General features: G+C 39.7%; 1 protein-coding gene and 1 long non-coding RNA gene across 4 annotated transcripts in view; one reads left to right on the top strand and one right to left on the bottom strand.

Moving 5' to 3' along the window:
* The window catches only part of VEPH1 (ventricular zone expressed PH domain containing 1), a 246,767-nt gene that overhangs the window by 93,159 nt on the left and 136,606 nt on the right, over positions 1–17,002 (bottom strand). For all 3 annotated transcript variants that reach the window (XM_033203227.1, XM_033203224.1, XM_033203218.1), the window contains exons 8-9: positions 9,391–9,600; positions 8,422–8,819 (exon numbers count right to left, since the gene is read on the bottom strand). In XM_033203227.1, coding sequence (XP_033059118.1) covers positions 8,422–8,819; positions 9,391–9,600 — 608 coding nt within the window. The remainder of the gene's footprint in view (positions 1–8,421; positions 8,820–9,390; positions 9,601–17,002) is intronic.
* LOC117079435 overlaps positions 1–17,002 on the top strand; it is a 100,528-nt gene that overhangs the window by 70,327 nt on the left and 13,199 nt on the right. The gene's annotated exons all lie outside the window — the stretch shown is intronic.

The following is a 17,002-nucleotide window of genomic DNA, read 5'->3' as shown; positions in this document are numbered from 1 at the left end:
TATCCTCCTCCTCCTCACTTCACTTCAGTGCTCCCCAGGGAGCCAACTTCCAGTCCCTGGAGTAGGCAGTGCTCTTTCTCTCCACAGAACAGATGGTTATGTTCACCTCCCACACCTCTGCTTACTCTTCACATTTCTCAAGAGTTCCTTCTCCAGGGAAGCTACTTTGACTCCTAGATTAGAGCAGATTCCATGTGATAGGTTCTGACAGAACCGGGTTCCTTTTCCACAGATAATTAATCTCACTTTGTAACTACATATTATGTAAGTTCCATGAAAGCAGAGTCCATGTCTATTCTGCACACAGTTGTATCCCCTGCCCACAGCAGTGTGCCTGGTACTGGCAGGTTCTCAAGAAGAGTTGGTTGATGAATGAAGGAAGGCATAAATGAGCATGGCAATCTCCACTGTTGCAAGACAAGTCTCCAAAGCATATCCAGAGAATGAACCTTTCAGGCATCACTAACAAATGCCTCAAGTTTGAGAGACTAGGGAACTCTAGGGGTGGCTGGCTAAGTTTCTCCCTCCCTGGCCCAACACCAGATGCTTTGAGCACAAATACTAGCTAAGCAGATGACAACATGCTCATGTGTTGAAGCTTAGAAATCGCACTGGGGAGACACAGTCACCTGTCATTATCCCTAGCTATGTAAGTAAGGCATTACTTCCCAGATTAATATTTCTTCAAACATCTAAACTTAAGTGATCATTTGTAAAAAGTAGTTTTTACTTACATGTATAAACTAGAGAGTTTTACATGAGAAACAGAATCACACTCTCAGAGTTTCTTCGACAGCTTTACATTTCCTGCATTTGCGACTTATTTTAATGCGAGTGTAACATTTTAATGGCTGTGGGATAATTGATGTGGATAGTTTCGTCTGAAAAATGATTATTTTCTGTAAAACAGATTATCTTTAAAAGTTTGCTGACTCTTTTTTTTTTCTTTTTTGAGACTGGGTCTCTCTGTCACCCAGGCTGAAGTGCAGTGGTACAGTCACGGCTCACTGCAGCCTCCACCTCTTGGACTCAAGCAATTCTCTTACCTCAGCCTCCCAAGCAGCTGGGACTACAAGTGCACATCATGGCTGGCTTACTTTTGTATTTTTTTGTAGAGACGGGGTTTCACCATACTGCCCAAGCTGGTCGTGAACTCCTGGGCTCAAGCAACTCACCCACCTCAGCCTCCTAGTGTTGGAATTATGGGCGTGAGCCACCACACCAGGCCAACTGAATCTTTTTATAAGAAAAACAAAACAAACAAACAACAACAAAAGCCCCTTGTGTTTTATAATTTTTCACCAGTCCCTAATGTGAACAGGGCGAAAATGTAGACACAGGAATTAGCTGTCTTTTACTCAGCTCTTTTTGCCTCACTCCAAGTAGGCTCTGTCAGCTTTGGACTCATCTGCGGTAAATATGCAGCTCTCGGAAAATGAACTGTAACACAGATCAGTTCCTACCAAATTATCAAACACCTGGACTCTTGATTGCTAACTATGTAATTGCCTATGATTCTGGTAAAACATTTAAAAATCCTCCATCACCTGAAATTTGATGGTGGTTGTGCAGCAAATAGGAGGAAATAATCTACCCTCCTCCATCCCCACCTTTTCCTCTGTCTTATCAAAAACCTTTACCCAGTGATATAATCTCTTTTCAGTTTCCTGGCTACCAACTCTTCATCACCAACAGAGCTCAAAATATATGGATTTACTCTGTTTACTCTGTTTTTAAATGAGATTTGATGACATCCAGGGACCACTCTGTTTCCCTACAGGGCATATACTGCCAGTTTCATAATGAAAGTAAATGGAAAAATAACATTCACTTTACTGAAATTTGGTTTGTGGCAAACTGGATTGGAATGTACTCTTCTGCTGGGGACTGTCAGGGCCTCAGGACCATTTTGTGCTGCACCATCCCTTGGAGTAAAGACAGCCCCCAAACAACAATAATGGATGACTGATAATAATCTATGAGTATAAACTTCCTTAAAAAAAGATAAAAGTACTAACTGTGGATATAGAAGTATATTGCTATATACCCTTCTGTCTTAATGATAATACATTTCAAAAAATATTTAAGACTATGAAATATGCCACAGCAAACAACTGCTTTTACACCACCTGCACCTCTTCATTTTTTTTTTTAATGTGTTGACTTTTAGGGTGAAATATATTGAAATGTGCTCTGTGCATTTTTGCTCCATTTATGTATTTACTTTTACCTCTGTTTATTTGTTAGCAAGGTCCCTTTAAATCTATTAGAGACACACCCAAGGTGGATACTATATTAAGGGAATTAGGCATTTCAAGGTTTGAGCTGACGGATTTCATTTTCAGTCAGATAACTGCTCCTGGATCTCCATACAAAATGTCCTAAGAGTATGCATGTGCTCAACCAATTTTATTTTGTACTGTTTTCTAGTCAGATGAATATTCATCTCATCTGTAGATAAATATCAGGTTAACCAGAGATGCGCACAAACAACATACTCCTTTGTCCAACTGCATTGTAAGAAACTTTTTTTTTTTTTTTTTTGGAAATGGAGTCTTGCTGTGTCACCCAGGCTGGAGTGCAGTGGTATGATCTCGGCTCACTGCAACCTACGCCTTCCAGGTTCAAGTGATTCTCCTGCCTCAGCCTCCCAAGTAGCTGGGACTACAGGCGTGTGCTACCATGTCCGACTAATTTTTGTATTTTTAGTAGAGACAGGGTTTTGCCATGTTGGCCAGGCTGGTCTTGAACTCCTGGCCTCAGGTGATCCACCTGCCTTGGCCTCCCAAAGTATTGGGATTACATAATAGGCGTGAGCCACTGCATCCAGTCAGAGCATTTTTCTTTAATTATTTATTTAAAGGTGCAAGGGAAACCAAACTTTTTTTATTTTAAAGAAGAGCTTTTAAAAATATAATTAATGAGAAATAAAGTTATCTTATGTCTCCTTTTGGAAGTTTGCAACATGTTAAGTCATGGATGCAAGTAGGTAACATCCTTCCCAGTGATTTGTGGTTACACGCCTGACTCTGGCACCTACTCTTGGCTGAGGATGTGCAAGGGCAGTGATCTGATGTTAACTCATTAGAGTAGTTTGCAGAGAGTCTTTTCAAAAGGATTTGTAAATCTTCATTTCTTCTTGTTATTTGGATGTGTTTCACAGGCTGTTGCAGATGACTGGGATTGGGATATGTGTGGCAGGAGGAAGTAAAGATAGAAATCAGTTGCTGTTACATCTGCCTTTGTCAACTAAAATTCACTCTTTGGAGAGGTGGGAGCAGGTAAGTAAGGTAATCCAAGAAAAGTCCCAAAGCACCAAGAAAAGTTAGCTAGAAAAGTATTCCCTAATAAGTGCCCTTCTAACAGGGGCCCAAGAGACCACCTCAATGAAATGAGGTTCCAGGGAATTTGGCAACATTTTCCTATTTGCTGTTTTTCTTTCTCAAATTGTGTGAAAAAGATTTAGCATTCTTCTCTGGCTTCAAATTTCACAACTTCAATTCATGGAGGAATTATCCTAATCCCATGATTAAACTAATCCATTAAAAAATAAAAAAGAAACCTTCCCCAGGAGCATTAAGTGGATGAGCGTAATCAACATCCCCCAGATGGGACCAAGTGGGCCAGGAGGATGTGAGCACCCCACAGTCACACCTAACACCGAGGTGGACCTGACTACATGCAGATTTTCAGTAAGGAAGCTTTATTTGTCATTCACCATGAAAACAATACCCACTAATTGATATTAATAATTAATCTCATTTTAAGAAAAATCAACTTATCTCTTTGGGAGGCTGAGATGGGTGGATCACGAGGTCAGGAGATCGAGACCATACTGGTCAACATGGTGAAACTTCCTCTCTACTAAAAATACAAAAATTAGCTGGGCATAGTGGCATGTGCCTGTAGTCCTAGCTACTCGGGAGGCTGAGGCAGGAGAATCGCTTGAACCAAGGAGTCGGAGGTTGCAGTGAGCCGAGATTGTGCCACAGCACTCCAGCCTGGTGACAGAGTGAGACTTTGTCTCAAAAAAAGAAAGAAGAAAAACAAAAAGAGACAGAGAAAAATCAACTTGTGTGGGTAAAGAAAGGACTACATTACTAGCTTAAAAATTAGCTTTCTGTAAGTCAGCCTTGCTGATACACTCTACAGATGGGATGTATTTTCACCCAATCAGGAAATACTTCAAAGTAACATTGATGGGTTCTTGTAAGCTTTTATGTCATTCTTTATAGAACTTCAGTTATGGGCCAAATTGCCAAGGATTTTTTTTACAATATCATATGTGTGTTTTTTTGACCTCTAATCAGTTTTGTTCACATGAATGAATACCAATGATTCAGATTTTTAAAATGCCCTTTGGCAGATGAATTCAGTTCTTCCAGTCTTGTAAATAAATACAATCAGGCAGTGATATTAGACCATTGCTCTGTTGATGAATATATAACTTTAAGTGGCTGGTAAACCTGCACAAATACTAGAGACCTACAGGGCTCAGAAGTGAATTACTGACCTAGGAATAACAGGCTGTTTCATACCCAAAATGACACTGCCGACCCAACCTTAATAAGACTTGGGGTTTGACGTTTTTTCCAGACACAATGATAGATTCTCACTGATCTGTTTATACTCTATTGCCTGTCCCCAGTGTGATCAATATAATGCAATAATAGATGACTGACTGGAGTTATGAATGCTATTTGTGACCCTGACTCAACTCATACCTAATTCTGCTATACAGTGACCAGTGAGGTTTCTATTCATTTAACATAGTTTATACTGAAGTATTATGCGGAACCATATGAAAGTGATGTTTTTGTACGTCAAAGCAGTCTAATGTCAGTTTTTTCATATGGACCAACCTAACATCAGAAGAATTTCTTTCAAAGGTTGTTTTGTCGTGTTCCTAGCATATGTACTTTGTAACAGCAGTCCAAAGTTTTTCTTAACACGTTGTTGTTATTTCCTGCTGGCTATATGTTCCTTTAACTTTAAATGTTTCAGAAGTGGTTTTTATGCTTCTTCTCTTTGCTTCTTGACTAGTATGCATAATTCATCAAGAAAGATCAAATATGTTGCGTTTATACCAGCAACACATTAAACATAACACAATTAAGCCTAAATCTTTTTGAATAAGTTTTCAAGGAAAGAAAGGTAATATTGTTGAGCAATCTTATGATAACAAGCAAAATTGTGTCAGCTAGATGACTGCTGGTGTGTCACTGAATAATTTACACTACTTCTGAAATAATAACAATGTGTCCCCTACAATCAGCCTGGACTCTTTCTCAGCGGATGTATTACCAGTGAGTCATATAAATTTTCGATCCTTCACACATATCTCTGTGCAAGGAATTGCCCAGGAAATTCCAAGAGTATGAATGAATTCCAAAATGTCAGCTAAAAAAATACATACTCAGTTCTAGGTCATCTAGGTCATCCCTGGTAGGAAACATCAGTATCAAAAGAAAGTATAATTTTTTTTTCAAGTAAAGATGATGAATTTATTCAATATTTTTGAAAAAAGAAAGCAAAGTTAACTAGTTAATTGTCAAACTACAGATGCTTTTTGACTTACGATGGGGTTATGTCCCCATAACCCCATTGTAAGTTGAAAATCTTATGTCAAAAATGCATTTAATACACTTAACCTACCGAACATCATAGCTTAGCCTGGCCTACCCCAAATGTGCTCAGAATACATACATTAACCTACAGTTGGGCAAAACAATCTAACACAAAGCCTATATAATAAAGTTAGTTGTTATGAAGAATTTTGAATCAAAATTCAAAGTATGATTTCTACTGAATGTATATGGCTTTTGCACCATTGTATAGTCAAAAAATCCTAAGCCAAACCACCATAAATCAAGGACCATCTGTAATTTTAACTCCCAAAGTAACTCAAGGCAATAAGAAATATCATTTGTTTTTGACAAGCAGATATTTGAAGTAAATCTGCAGGATTTTCTTACACATTTCCACAAGACTAAAACTCATTGCATAGTAAACCTTTAATGCTTTAGATCAACTTTGAAAAATCCCACTATTTTACTTTTATCTTTGCAATTGACTCCCGCTGTCAAACTGGGGAATTCACTTAACCTCTCTTATAATAAATTCTCCAACTTGTGCAATAGATACATAAATTATTAGCAAAGTAGGCAATTGTATAGTGTTTATTTTGATGGAACTTTATTGATTTTAGCTATTTCCAAGCCCTGGTATACTTATCTAATACTTACATTTGAATATAAGCAATATTTTATTGTCACCATTAAAATGGCTTTAAAAGAGTTTTAAGAAGGCTCATAAAATTAGTGCAAACACTTTTGAAAGTGTCAGATTATATACAGACATGCAAAATAGTATTATAATGTTATCAGCAAACACTTGAATCCCCCTTTCCCTTTGTTAACATGAGAACACACTCTTTCCTCTGATTTGAAGTGGGAAAAGAGCTAGAAAGTAGAATATGGGAAAAAGGGCTCTTCTAGTACCTAAACCTGATAGCCAGTGGGCAAGTGAATATGAATTGGATTTGCTATTCTTCAGCTATGTTTCTTTCTGGAGGCTTAGCTGTCTGGCTCTTTCTAAGAGGGCTGTAGCCTATAAGATGGCAGATCCTGCCAGAGTGCTAGAACCATCACATATATCTCAAGAGAAGAACATGGTTGCTGCCTAAGAATTGTTGTTGTAAAGATTATGAGCCTGACACTGCCTTAAAGCTATCCAAACTTGTTCAACCCACTACCAGAAAAGTGAGTCTGCCCTAGCACCGTAGCATTTTAGGACCTGTGTCTCAAACACATTTCCTTTCCCAGGGCCAGGAAGAACTAGGGCACAAAATGTAAAGGAGTGCTGGAAATATATAGTAATCAAGATACGTAATATTTTTTAGAATTAAAATTAACGCAAATAATGTACGATGAACAAAATATCAAAATTGTAATTAGGGATAGCATTGATATTACTAATTATTCCTTTTGCCTTAGGTTCCACTATGGCTCAGTAAGACACTGTTACTGATTTTGTCATAGCTTAAAATTTTACTTTTATTTATTTATTTATTTATTTTATTTTATTTTTGGGACAGAGTCCCGCTCAGTCACCCAGGCTGGAATGCAGTGGCACGATATCGGCTCACTGCAACCTCCACCTCTCGGGCTCAAGCCATTCTCCTGCCTCAGCCTCCTGAGTAGCTAGGATTATAGGCGTCAGCCACCATGGCCTGCTAATTGTTGTATTTTTAGTAGAGATGGGGTTTCATCATGTTGGCCAGGCTGGTCTTGAACTCCTGACCTCAGGCGATCCACCTGCCTCAGCTTCCCAAAGTGCTTGGATTACAGGCGTGAGCCACCACGCCCGGCCTTTACTGAGTTTTATTGGTGCCACCCTAATTTGTGTGCCAGAGGGAAGTCCTGGCCCCTGACATCCTACTTAAAATTTTTGCTTTACCCTTTGTTTTCTGACTAGCTCAACCTCTCACTGGATTCCCTCTCTTAAGTCACCTCCTGACTATGGTTGTGCCCTTTTCTTTGTGTACGGATGGTCCTGACATAAGATGGTTGAACTTACCATTTTTCCACTTTACAATGGTGTGAAAGTGATACTCATTCAGTAGAAACCATACCTCGAGTGCCTATGTGACTGTTCTATTTTTCACTTTCAGTACAGCGTTCAATAAATTACATGAGATATTCAACAGCTTATTATAAAATACACTTTGTGTTAGATAATTTTGCCTAATGTAGGCTAGTATAAGTGTTCTGGGCATGTTTTTAACGTAAGCTAGGCTAAGCTGTAATGTTCGGTAAACTAGATGCATTTTCAACTTATAATGGGTTTTTGGGGACATGGTCTCATCCTAAGTTGTGTGTCACCATCTACACTCTAAACTCTAAGAGGTCAGGAATTGTATCTGTTTGATTAATAGCTGAATCGTGAGTACTTTTAACACAGTGCCTGGAACACAGTAGCTGAATGGAAGCTGATATTCAATGTTGTGCTTGCATGATTCAATGTTTCTTGCATGATTATGTGGTTGGGAAATGTCTCTGGCAGAACCCCTACCACAGAGCTTGCTACAGGGTCACAGACCTCTTTCCAGGATTTTCCTGAATTCTGGGGACAGGGAACCAGAAATAATATATCTTGAGATTTGCAAAAATCAGAGTCAGTGGACTTATGTGCACCCAAGTAGATTTAAATGGGAATCAAGGAGATGATGAACCTTTTTTGGCGGGGGGTAGGGTGGAGTGGGGTGGGGAAACTAACATAATGTAAGGTGTTTTTTAAAAAAGTTTTATTTTGCAAAAGATCCAGAAAAGAGTATGCTAATTTACATGATTTGAGCTTTTTGTTTGTTTATTTGCAGTGACTCCTGAAGTTTCTCCGGTTTGGGAAGTACACAACACTTACCTTCAATGGTACACTGATCAGGGACTGGAATCTTCTTTCCAATTTCCATGGCATATGCTTTCACTTTGCTGAGGTTTTGTTTTAAGTGCAAGTAGAGCTTATCTTGGTATTCTATAGGACTTGCAGTTGTCTCTGGAGTTTCTTCCTGGAAGTTTTCTTTAACAGTTTCTGGCAAATTCTCTGAGTCTTTATGTATAATATTTGGGTATGAAACTGAAGACTCTCCCAGCTGTGATCTCTCAGTGTCTGTCTTAAAGGGCAGCTTGTCATTTCCTTGGCTAAGTGGGCTTATTTCTGAAAGAGAGATGCTGGCTGGTATATCTCCCCTGTTTTCATCTTCACCATCATCTGAACCCACACCCTTTGTGAGCACGGTGTGCAAAGCCAAACTTTTTGACCTAGAGTTCAAACAAAGGGAAAGTTAGAGAAGTTGTGTTACCATTCACTGCCAAGGAAAAGAAATAATAATAATATTGGGACAAAAAGTTACTTCCTCTGGAGTGTGAAACTAGTAACGGGCCTGATAAATGTACATCACCAACAAATGATGTAATAAACCAAACCTTTGAAAATCTAAGTCACCTCCAAACACAAAGGTTTAAAAATCAATTTCATGGCAAAACTGGCTGCAAAATGATAGACTTGCATATTTTTCGTCGTTGTCTACCTTTGCTTTTGATTTTTCATTAGAAATCAAGAGACAGTATTTTCCATATGGCATACTTATATTTAAGAATTGCTTTAAAAATTAAGCAATAGGTTTTTTTTCCATTCATAGTACCCATTTAAAATAGTGAACTTCTTTGGATAATAAGAGCATTGTGGATAACATTTCATTCAAGTAAGGACAGCACTTCAGGTGGCTATAGGTAGAAGATATATAAAAAACACCCCGTAACAGAGTGATAACAAAGCTAATAGCTAACATTAAGTGTATCATTTAAAAAACAAACCAAACAAGAGTTATACCTGTTAAATCTAATGTTTTTTCCTTCTTTTTTAGAAACTTGGCCCAGACTATATCTTCTGATAGAGCCAGGGGTATTGCTCTCTGCATTTATCTTGTCTTCAAAAGCCTGGATTTTAACTTGGAGTTTTTCATGGTCTTCATTTTCAGCTACTATGAGCTTGGTTTCTTCCAGTTTCTCAGGGAATTCAATTTCAGTGCTGATTTTTCTCCTAAAGGAATAGAAATCATTGCATTAGATGCTGGTCATATATACTCTTCAGAACAGTGTTATTCTCTATTTAACTGCCTCTCACTCAGAAGCGAAAACTTTGCCTAATAATTTTTTTCATTGGTCATTTAACAAGTATTTACTGAATATCTACTACAGGCATAGGTCTTTGAAATTCCTTCTACAGATTGTTCTGCCAGAAGTTTAGAAACAGCAGTGTTTATGTGAACATTGTATTAAAAATGCTTTTTTAAGGGTTCAAAGAATAAAAAGCAGTTTTTATGCTCATGTACCATATTCTTTTCTAGAAATTCTTCCAGTGTATGGCTTTCACATGAAATGTGTGCCAGATATTTTCTAAAAAATTTACATGTGCTGATATGTTTCTACTGAAATTGCAGAATAGGAACATTTCACATGGACTGCATAAACTCATGGTTTTGTTAATTTTTAAAAAATCAGTATAGCAAGAAATATCTTTCTGAATTTTAAGATGTTGGAAGAAAGAGGTTTTCTATGAAATGATATTAATATAGACCCAAGTATCTTTTATAGCAGGGTTTATAAACCACTTTGTGGGTCATTAAAATTACTTCCTTTAAAGCAGGGGCCATGTGTGGTATAATTTTGGATTTCCTCTGAGGGCTAACAGTGCGTTAGCTAGGATAAGCACCTACAAATAAACTGCAGAAATAGCTTTCTGATGTTCACTGAGGTGCTGAGTAATTATATGAAAGTAGCATGCATTTATCTTCCCTTATTTATCTTCTAATATTGAGCTGGCCTACAGCTATTTTAATTTTTATTCAGCAACCACTATCCATTTTTATAACACACGGTGTTAGTATTAATTCTTTTCTTAAAAAAGCAAGGATAAAAGGAATTATTTACTTACCACACTTTTGACATCCAGTGTGTGGGGTTTTTTGCCATACCAACTAATTCTCCAACCCTCTAGCCACCAACTGGGTGTCCTACAGTTCAATTCAATCCTAACACTGACGACCTGGAATAAGGCCCAGACTCCACAGACTGCCCCCAGTTCAGATGCCAGTGAGAAGTATGGGGTCTCCAGCTTACTCACACTTCTGTTCAGCTTGGCTACAAAGGTTCCGGCACTACCCCACCCCCATGGTTCAATAATTCATTGGAATGACTCATAGGACTCAGGAAAACACTTTAACTTATTATTATTGGATTTATTAGAAAGGACACAACTCAGAAACACCCCAGTAGAAGAGATGCACAGAGCAAGGTATGAGAGAAAGGGCTCAGAGCTTCTGTGCTCTTTCTAGGGATGCTGTACTCTCAGCACCTCAATGTGTTCACCAATCTGGAAGTTCTTGGAATTTTAGGGGTTATTAGGATGGTTTCATTATTCAGGCGTGATTGATTAAATGATTACCATTGGTGGTTAACTCGATCTTCAGTCCCTCTCCCCTCCCCAGAGACTGGGGGTGGGTGAGTTATAGGGTAAGATAGAGAATAGGGCTGAAAGTTCCAACAGTGTAATCATGCCTTGGTCTTTCCTGTGACCAGCCCCAATCCTCAAGAAATCTAGGGGTCCCTGCCACCAGTCATCTCATTAGCATATAAAAGACATCCATAAGTCTGAGATTCTGAGGGTTTAGGAGCTGTATGCCATGAACTCGGCATGGAGGCAAAATATTTATTTTTTATTACAGTACATAATAATCCCTAGAAATATCTTCACCAAGATGGTAATGATTTTGTTGATTTGTCTGTGTGTATTTACTTGGCCATCTTTAGTATTTTTCCAAGACATTGAGGAAAGGGCCCAGACTTACACAAAAATCTTAGCTTTTTCAAACATTTTTCCCTAAGGGCCAAAGTGAACCTGGCATAATACCTGAATGAGAGTGAGAGGAAAAACATACTTAGAAAAAAAAAAGAAAGAAAGCACTGCCGGGCATGGTGGCTCACGCCTATAATCCCAACACTTTGGGAGGCTGAGGTGGATGGATCACTTGAGGTCAGGAGTTTGAGACCAGCCTGCTCAACATGGTGAAACCCTGTCTTTATTAAAAATACAAAATTCAGCTGGGTGTGGTGGCAGGCACCTGTAATCCCAGCTACTTGGGAGGCTGAGGGAGGAGAATCAATTGAACCTGGGGGCGGAGGTTGTAGTGAGCCGAGATCACACCATTGCACTCCAGCCTGGGTGACAAGAGTGAAACTCTGTCTCAAAAACAACATCAACAAACAAACAAACAAACAAGCACAAGAACAACAACAACAACAACAACAAAAAACTAAAAACTGCTTTTTAGGAAAAAGCAATGCAGAAGGGCTGGTAACAAATTTTTTCAGTTACAGTCTACCCATTCTGGCACCTATATCTGCGGTGGGCACTGGTGAAGGTGCGTTAGCAGGGTTGGATGGTGAAGTTTTTCTGGCTGGCCCAGAGAGGAGAGAAGTCCTGGCGTTGAGGGAGGGTTCATGATTATGGGCCCTCAGTGGTCAGAATTCACCTGTAGGTCCAGCCCAGGGACAGCTGCTGATGGTTCAAAGCGGGAACCAGCATCTTTTAGGTAATCAAGGAATTGTTCATTGTTTTTTAATAAGAGGTTGCTGATACAATTTAAAACCATTTTTCTTACATAATTTTATAAGTTTTCTATGACTTTACATAATTTTTATCTACCCATACCGTGCATAAATAATATATACATTGGTAGATTGCAAGAATCAGTATGTGGGAATAGAGGCTAAGCTTGAAAATGTTTTTCTTTCTGACATATATATGATATTGGCTACAGTCAAGTAGATGGGAGGCTTTGACATCTTTTAGCCGGAAGATCCTAAATGTTTACTCCCATTACAAATGAAACCAAGATAATGTTTGGACAAACGGAGGCAAGATGGTGCAGTTCGGAGTTCTTCACCGTCAACTTTCCCGCGCTGGGGAAAGACACGGGTCCACTGCGAAGGCGCAACCCGACCTCCAACGGGGAAGAACCAGAACCTGCCTCGCCATGCCTACTGACCTGCCCCCGACCCGCCTATGTCCCGCCCACTGCCCGCCCACTCCTGGGCCCAGGACATAAAAGCCGCTCCTGGCGGGTGCACTGAGTGAACTTCCTCGGCCCCTCCTCGTTGGCGGGACCGAGGAACCTCGCCCAAGAACGCTGGAGCGAACTTCCTCGGCCCCTCCTCCTGCACGGGACCCAGGAACCTCGTCCGAGAACGTCGGAGCGAACTTCCTCGGCCCCTCCTCGTGCGTGGGACCTGGGAACCTCGCCCGAGAAGGCTGGAGCGACTTCCTCGGCCTCCACCGCCAGAGGCCGGTGAACCTCGCCCCTCCCTCACATTGGTTTGTAAATAAAGTTTTTTTTTGCCTTGCCTACTTGCCTTTTCTCTGGCATTTGCTCTGGGGGTCGCATTAAAGCAAATCAGATAATGCTATCTCTAGATGATATTTTACAAACCATGATGATTGCCAAGGTTAATTTAAAAAAATCTAATGGACTCACTCCACACAAGAAATTTTGGGGAGTATTTATTTTCTATCCACATTAGTTCATGTATAGTCATGAAACTAAAATATTTCTCCAGTTTCATAGAACCTAGTCACATTTCAAAATTAAAAGATAACTTTATTTCAAATATTTCTATAGCTGGGGTCATTAAAACTTAAAAATTTGTAAAGCATAACTTGTAATCCAAAATGTAAGTATTAGATATCGAGCAATATACAAATGTTTTACTGTTTTAATTTTTAAGTTTTTAGAGATGGGGGTCTTACTATGTTGCCCAGGCTGGCCTCAAACATCTGGGCCCTAGCAGTTCTCCTATCTCAGCCTCCTGAGTAATGGGGACTACAGGTGTGTGCCACTGTACCTGACTATACACATTTTAAAACCTCAAAACATATGAATTATTAGAGGAAAATTTCTCATTAATTTATAATTTTTTTTCTTTCTGTCTAAAGCTCTGGGTTATATCAGCTACAATAATCACATTTTCTTCAAAAAAACTTCAAATTTCGTAGATTATAGAAAATGTTCTAAGATAATTTTATTGGATCAGTTTTTTATTCTTAAAAAAGTTTCAAATTTATGGAGATCCTTCTTTTATTTGTTGTACTCAATGTATCAATTTCACCATCTATAAAATGGGGATAATAACTGTACTTAACTCACGGGGTTGGTAGAATGATTACATGACAGAACCAACAGGAAGCAGTGTTCCTAGCACATAACAAGCAGTCATCACACATTAGATTTTATTACTGTCAGGCCGTAGGAGGGGATGGCCACTTAGGCCCCTTTCCCTGCCTGTGTCTCCAGTGACCAGATGTTGGTTAGTAAGCCCCACAGCCTGGATGCAGCAGAGCTTTAGTAGTTGGAAGCAGCCTTCCTTCACATTCAAGTTGCTTTATAGCATTACCCTGATGAGATGCTGGGCATGACACTCACTGACCTCAAGAGAGCAGGTTGGGTGTCTCAAGGGTAGGGTTCTCAGTGAAAAAACAGGACACCCAGTCAAATCTGAATTTTAGATAAACAATATGTTTTTTTTTTTTTTTTTTTTTTTTTGAGACCGAGTCATGCTCTGTCGCCCAGGCTGGAGTGTGCAGTGGCGCAATCTCAGCTCACTGCAAGCTCCGCCTCCCTGGTTCTCCTGCCTCAGCCTCCTGAGTAGCTGGGACTACAGGTGTCTGTCACCACGTCTGGCTAATTTTGTTTTTGTATTTTTCATATAGACAGGGTTTCACCATGTTAGCCAGGCAGGTCTCAATCTCCTGACCTCGTGATCCGTCCGCCTCGGCCTCCCAAAGTGCTGGGATTACAGGCATGAGCCACCGGGTCCGGCCAACAATAAGTATTTTTAAGTGTAGGTATGTCCCTGGTGAAATGTACTAAAGATATATTATACTTTACTACAGTTATTATACTAAAAACTACTAAGGAATTATTTGTTCTTTAACTGAAATTCAACTGGGTATCCTGTATTTTTGTTAGATTTGGCAAGGCAACTCTGGGCTAAATCCCTGCTGCCCTGTGGGCAGCGGCCTGTACAACTCATCTGGTCTGGCACAGTGCTTGGCACACAAAGGACCTGGAATTTCTGTAGAATAAGTGAACGGAGACCACATTGTTGTCTGAAGTCAGCCTGCCACCCACCTCCAAACAACGACAACAACCACTACAAAACACAAAAAAACAAAACAAACAAATAGCAACAACAACAACAAACAAAAACCTCTTGAGGTCTACCAAATACCCATGAGAGACTGGCCACTCCTCCTGGCACTTCAGGGTTTGGGGGTGGCACAGTGCTATTTGGTAAACATGAAATGTGGAGAGAAGCAGGGAGCAGGAGTAGAGGCAAAAAGAGTAATTTGCAAGGGAACAAATATGAAGAATGAAGAAGCAACAATAGAATGTCTGGGATAAAGAAATCCTTTCTAGATCTAAGGCTGATGAGAATTCTCACCACAAAGACTTTCTCTTCTGCACAGAATGCTTTCTCTTCTGATTTAGATTTGTAGAGCACAGAAGTCAGTGGACTGGGGTGGTAATGAAGTCATTGAGGCAGCCAAGGTCTCCAGATGGATCAAAGGGAACTTTGTGTTTCTGGCCATCAATCCACCTGGGCATGCCACAGAACTTTGCTGGCAGGGAGGTAGGACAAACTTCAATTCCAATAAATTGGAAGGTCAGGAAATGGTAGATAGAGGGTTTGGGTTTATCATAAACATTCCTTCTCCTTTACTTATTTTCCTGTTGCTTTTAAAATTTAACATAAAAAGATAGAAGAGAAGTATTTTGATCGAAACAAAATTTTTGAACAAAAAGTTCAAAAACAAAGATATTTTCCTGAGATAAACTTCTGCTTCCCTTCTAGAGCAAGGAAACACATCACAAATGTGAAAGTGCTGGCAGAACCATGGGTCCTGTATGTGTTTACTTGCAGAGTGGTGGGAGCGGGGGCCAGTGGGTTGGGCTCATGCAGGGGGTTGTTATTTCTTTTCCATTTGTCACTTTTGACCCCAGAGGTAATTTTACAGAAATCTTTGCCAGAGTTCTATAATCCCCTAAATATTAACTTGGCCTTAACTCAACACGCCACGTTACAAGAGGCTCAGATAATTTCCAGTCTGAACAGTTTCTGGTCTCTGTTGCCAAAGTAAAGTTTTTAAAAGTACCTCTAGGGATTCCCAGGGGGAGGACTAATTACCTCCCTCTTGTGTGAACGGGGACTCCCCTTGGAAACAAATTGGCCCTTGGGCTGCTGGCTGCTCTCACTAAGCCGGGAGATGAGACTATAAAGCTGGCAGGGGTGGAAAGATTGGCAGCCTCTCTTCCTGGCTCCTCAAATCAAAGAAAAATAATATTAGTTAATGTTTGATGATCTTGGCTTACAATTCCATGTCCAGGATATGTACTCCTGCAGTGTTAAGCTTGTTAAAGGAGAAGTAGGAGAACGCAATGGACTAAATCCACATTGGAGTCCTAAATTCTTAGAATGCTATGTTCCTTACTCTTCAGTGATCTCTTGGGTCATGAATCATCATAGAGAAGATCCCCCAGCTTCACAGCGCTAGCATCTGTTTTGGGACTGCAATAAATAATGCTGCTGGAACACCTAAGCTGGAATGTTAAGGGAAAGGACCAACAATAAGACTCAGTTCTTGGTATTTATTCTGCCTCTGACCTGCTCAGTGGGCAAAAGCAGAGATGGGCAGGTACCTAGTTATGTGGGGATCAGAATGTGATCATGCCAATGGTAGAACTCTGCTAAAATGAAATAACTCCACGGTTTACTTCATTCACACAAAATTTTAAGAGTTTTCAAAAGGAGACAGTTGTGGATTGAAATTGACTGAACATGATCTTATGGGGAAAAGCTTAGGTTCATGACTCCAATTTCATGTTTATTAGTGATGCTATAAAACTCTTAAGGACTCTAAGTTTTATTTTTGCTATATAAAGATGGGATTGATATTACATCATCAGATTGCTGAAAGCATTATGTAAGATAATGGATTTAACAGTGTTGCTCATATAGAATGGGCATGAAAAATTCAAGGCATGGTAAAACCCTGAGTGGCTGCTGCTTAATGTGGACATTTGACACTGAAAAAAGGAGCCTTGCGCAAGTGGTACCAATCCTGGAAGATATGCTTTTCCTGCTCAAAGCCAGGGAGGACTGTAAAATCTCTCCTCTTACTGCAGTATCTTAAACAGTGTGTACTAAAAGAGAGGGACTCTCCTACTCCATGAGCATACAAGAACTGGGATATAGAAATAGCCAATTAAAAAAATTCCCTGTACTTCAAATATGAATTCTGAGCAACTGCAGACAAAGAGAATTTCCTGAAATTAGAATGAAATTAGTTCAGATGGCAGTCATTTGCTCACTTTTCAGTTATTTAA

This window comes from Trachypithecus francoisi, unplaced genomic scaffold, assembly GCF_009764315.1.
Source record: "Trachypithecus francoisi isolate TF-2019V2 unplaced genomic scaffold, Tfra_2.0 Lachesis_group0, whole genome shotgun sequence".
NCBI classification, from domain to species: domain Eukaryota; kingdom Metazoa; phylum Chordata; class Mammalia; order Primates; family Cercopithecidae; genus Trachypithecus; species Trachypithecus francoisi.
The sequence above is the reverse complement of the archived record's forward strand: the minus strand, read 5'-3'. Positions and strand labels throughout refer to the sequence as shown.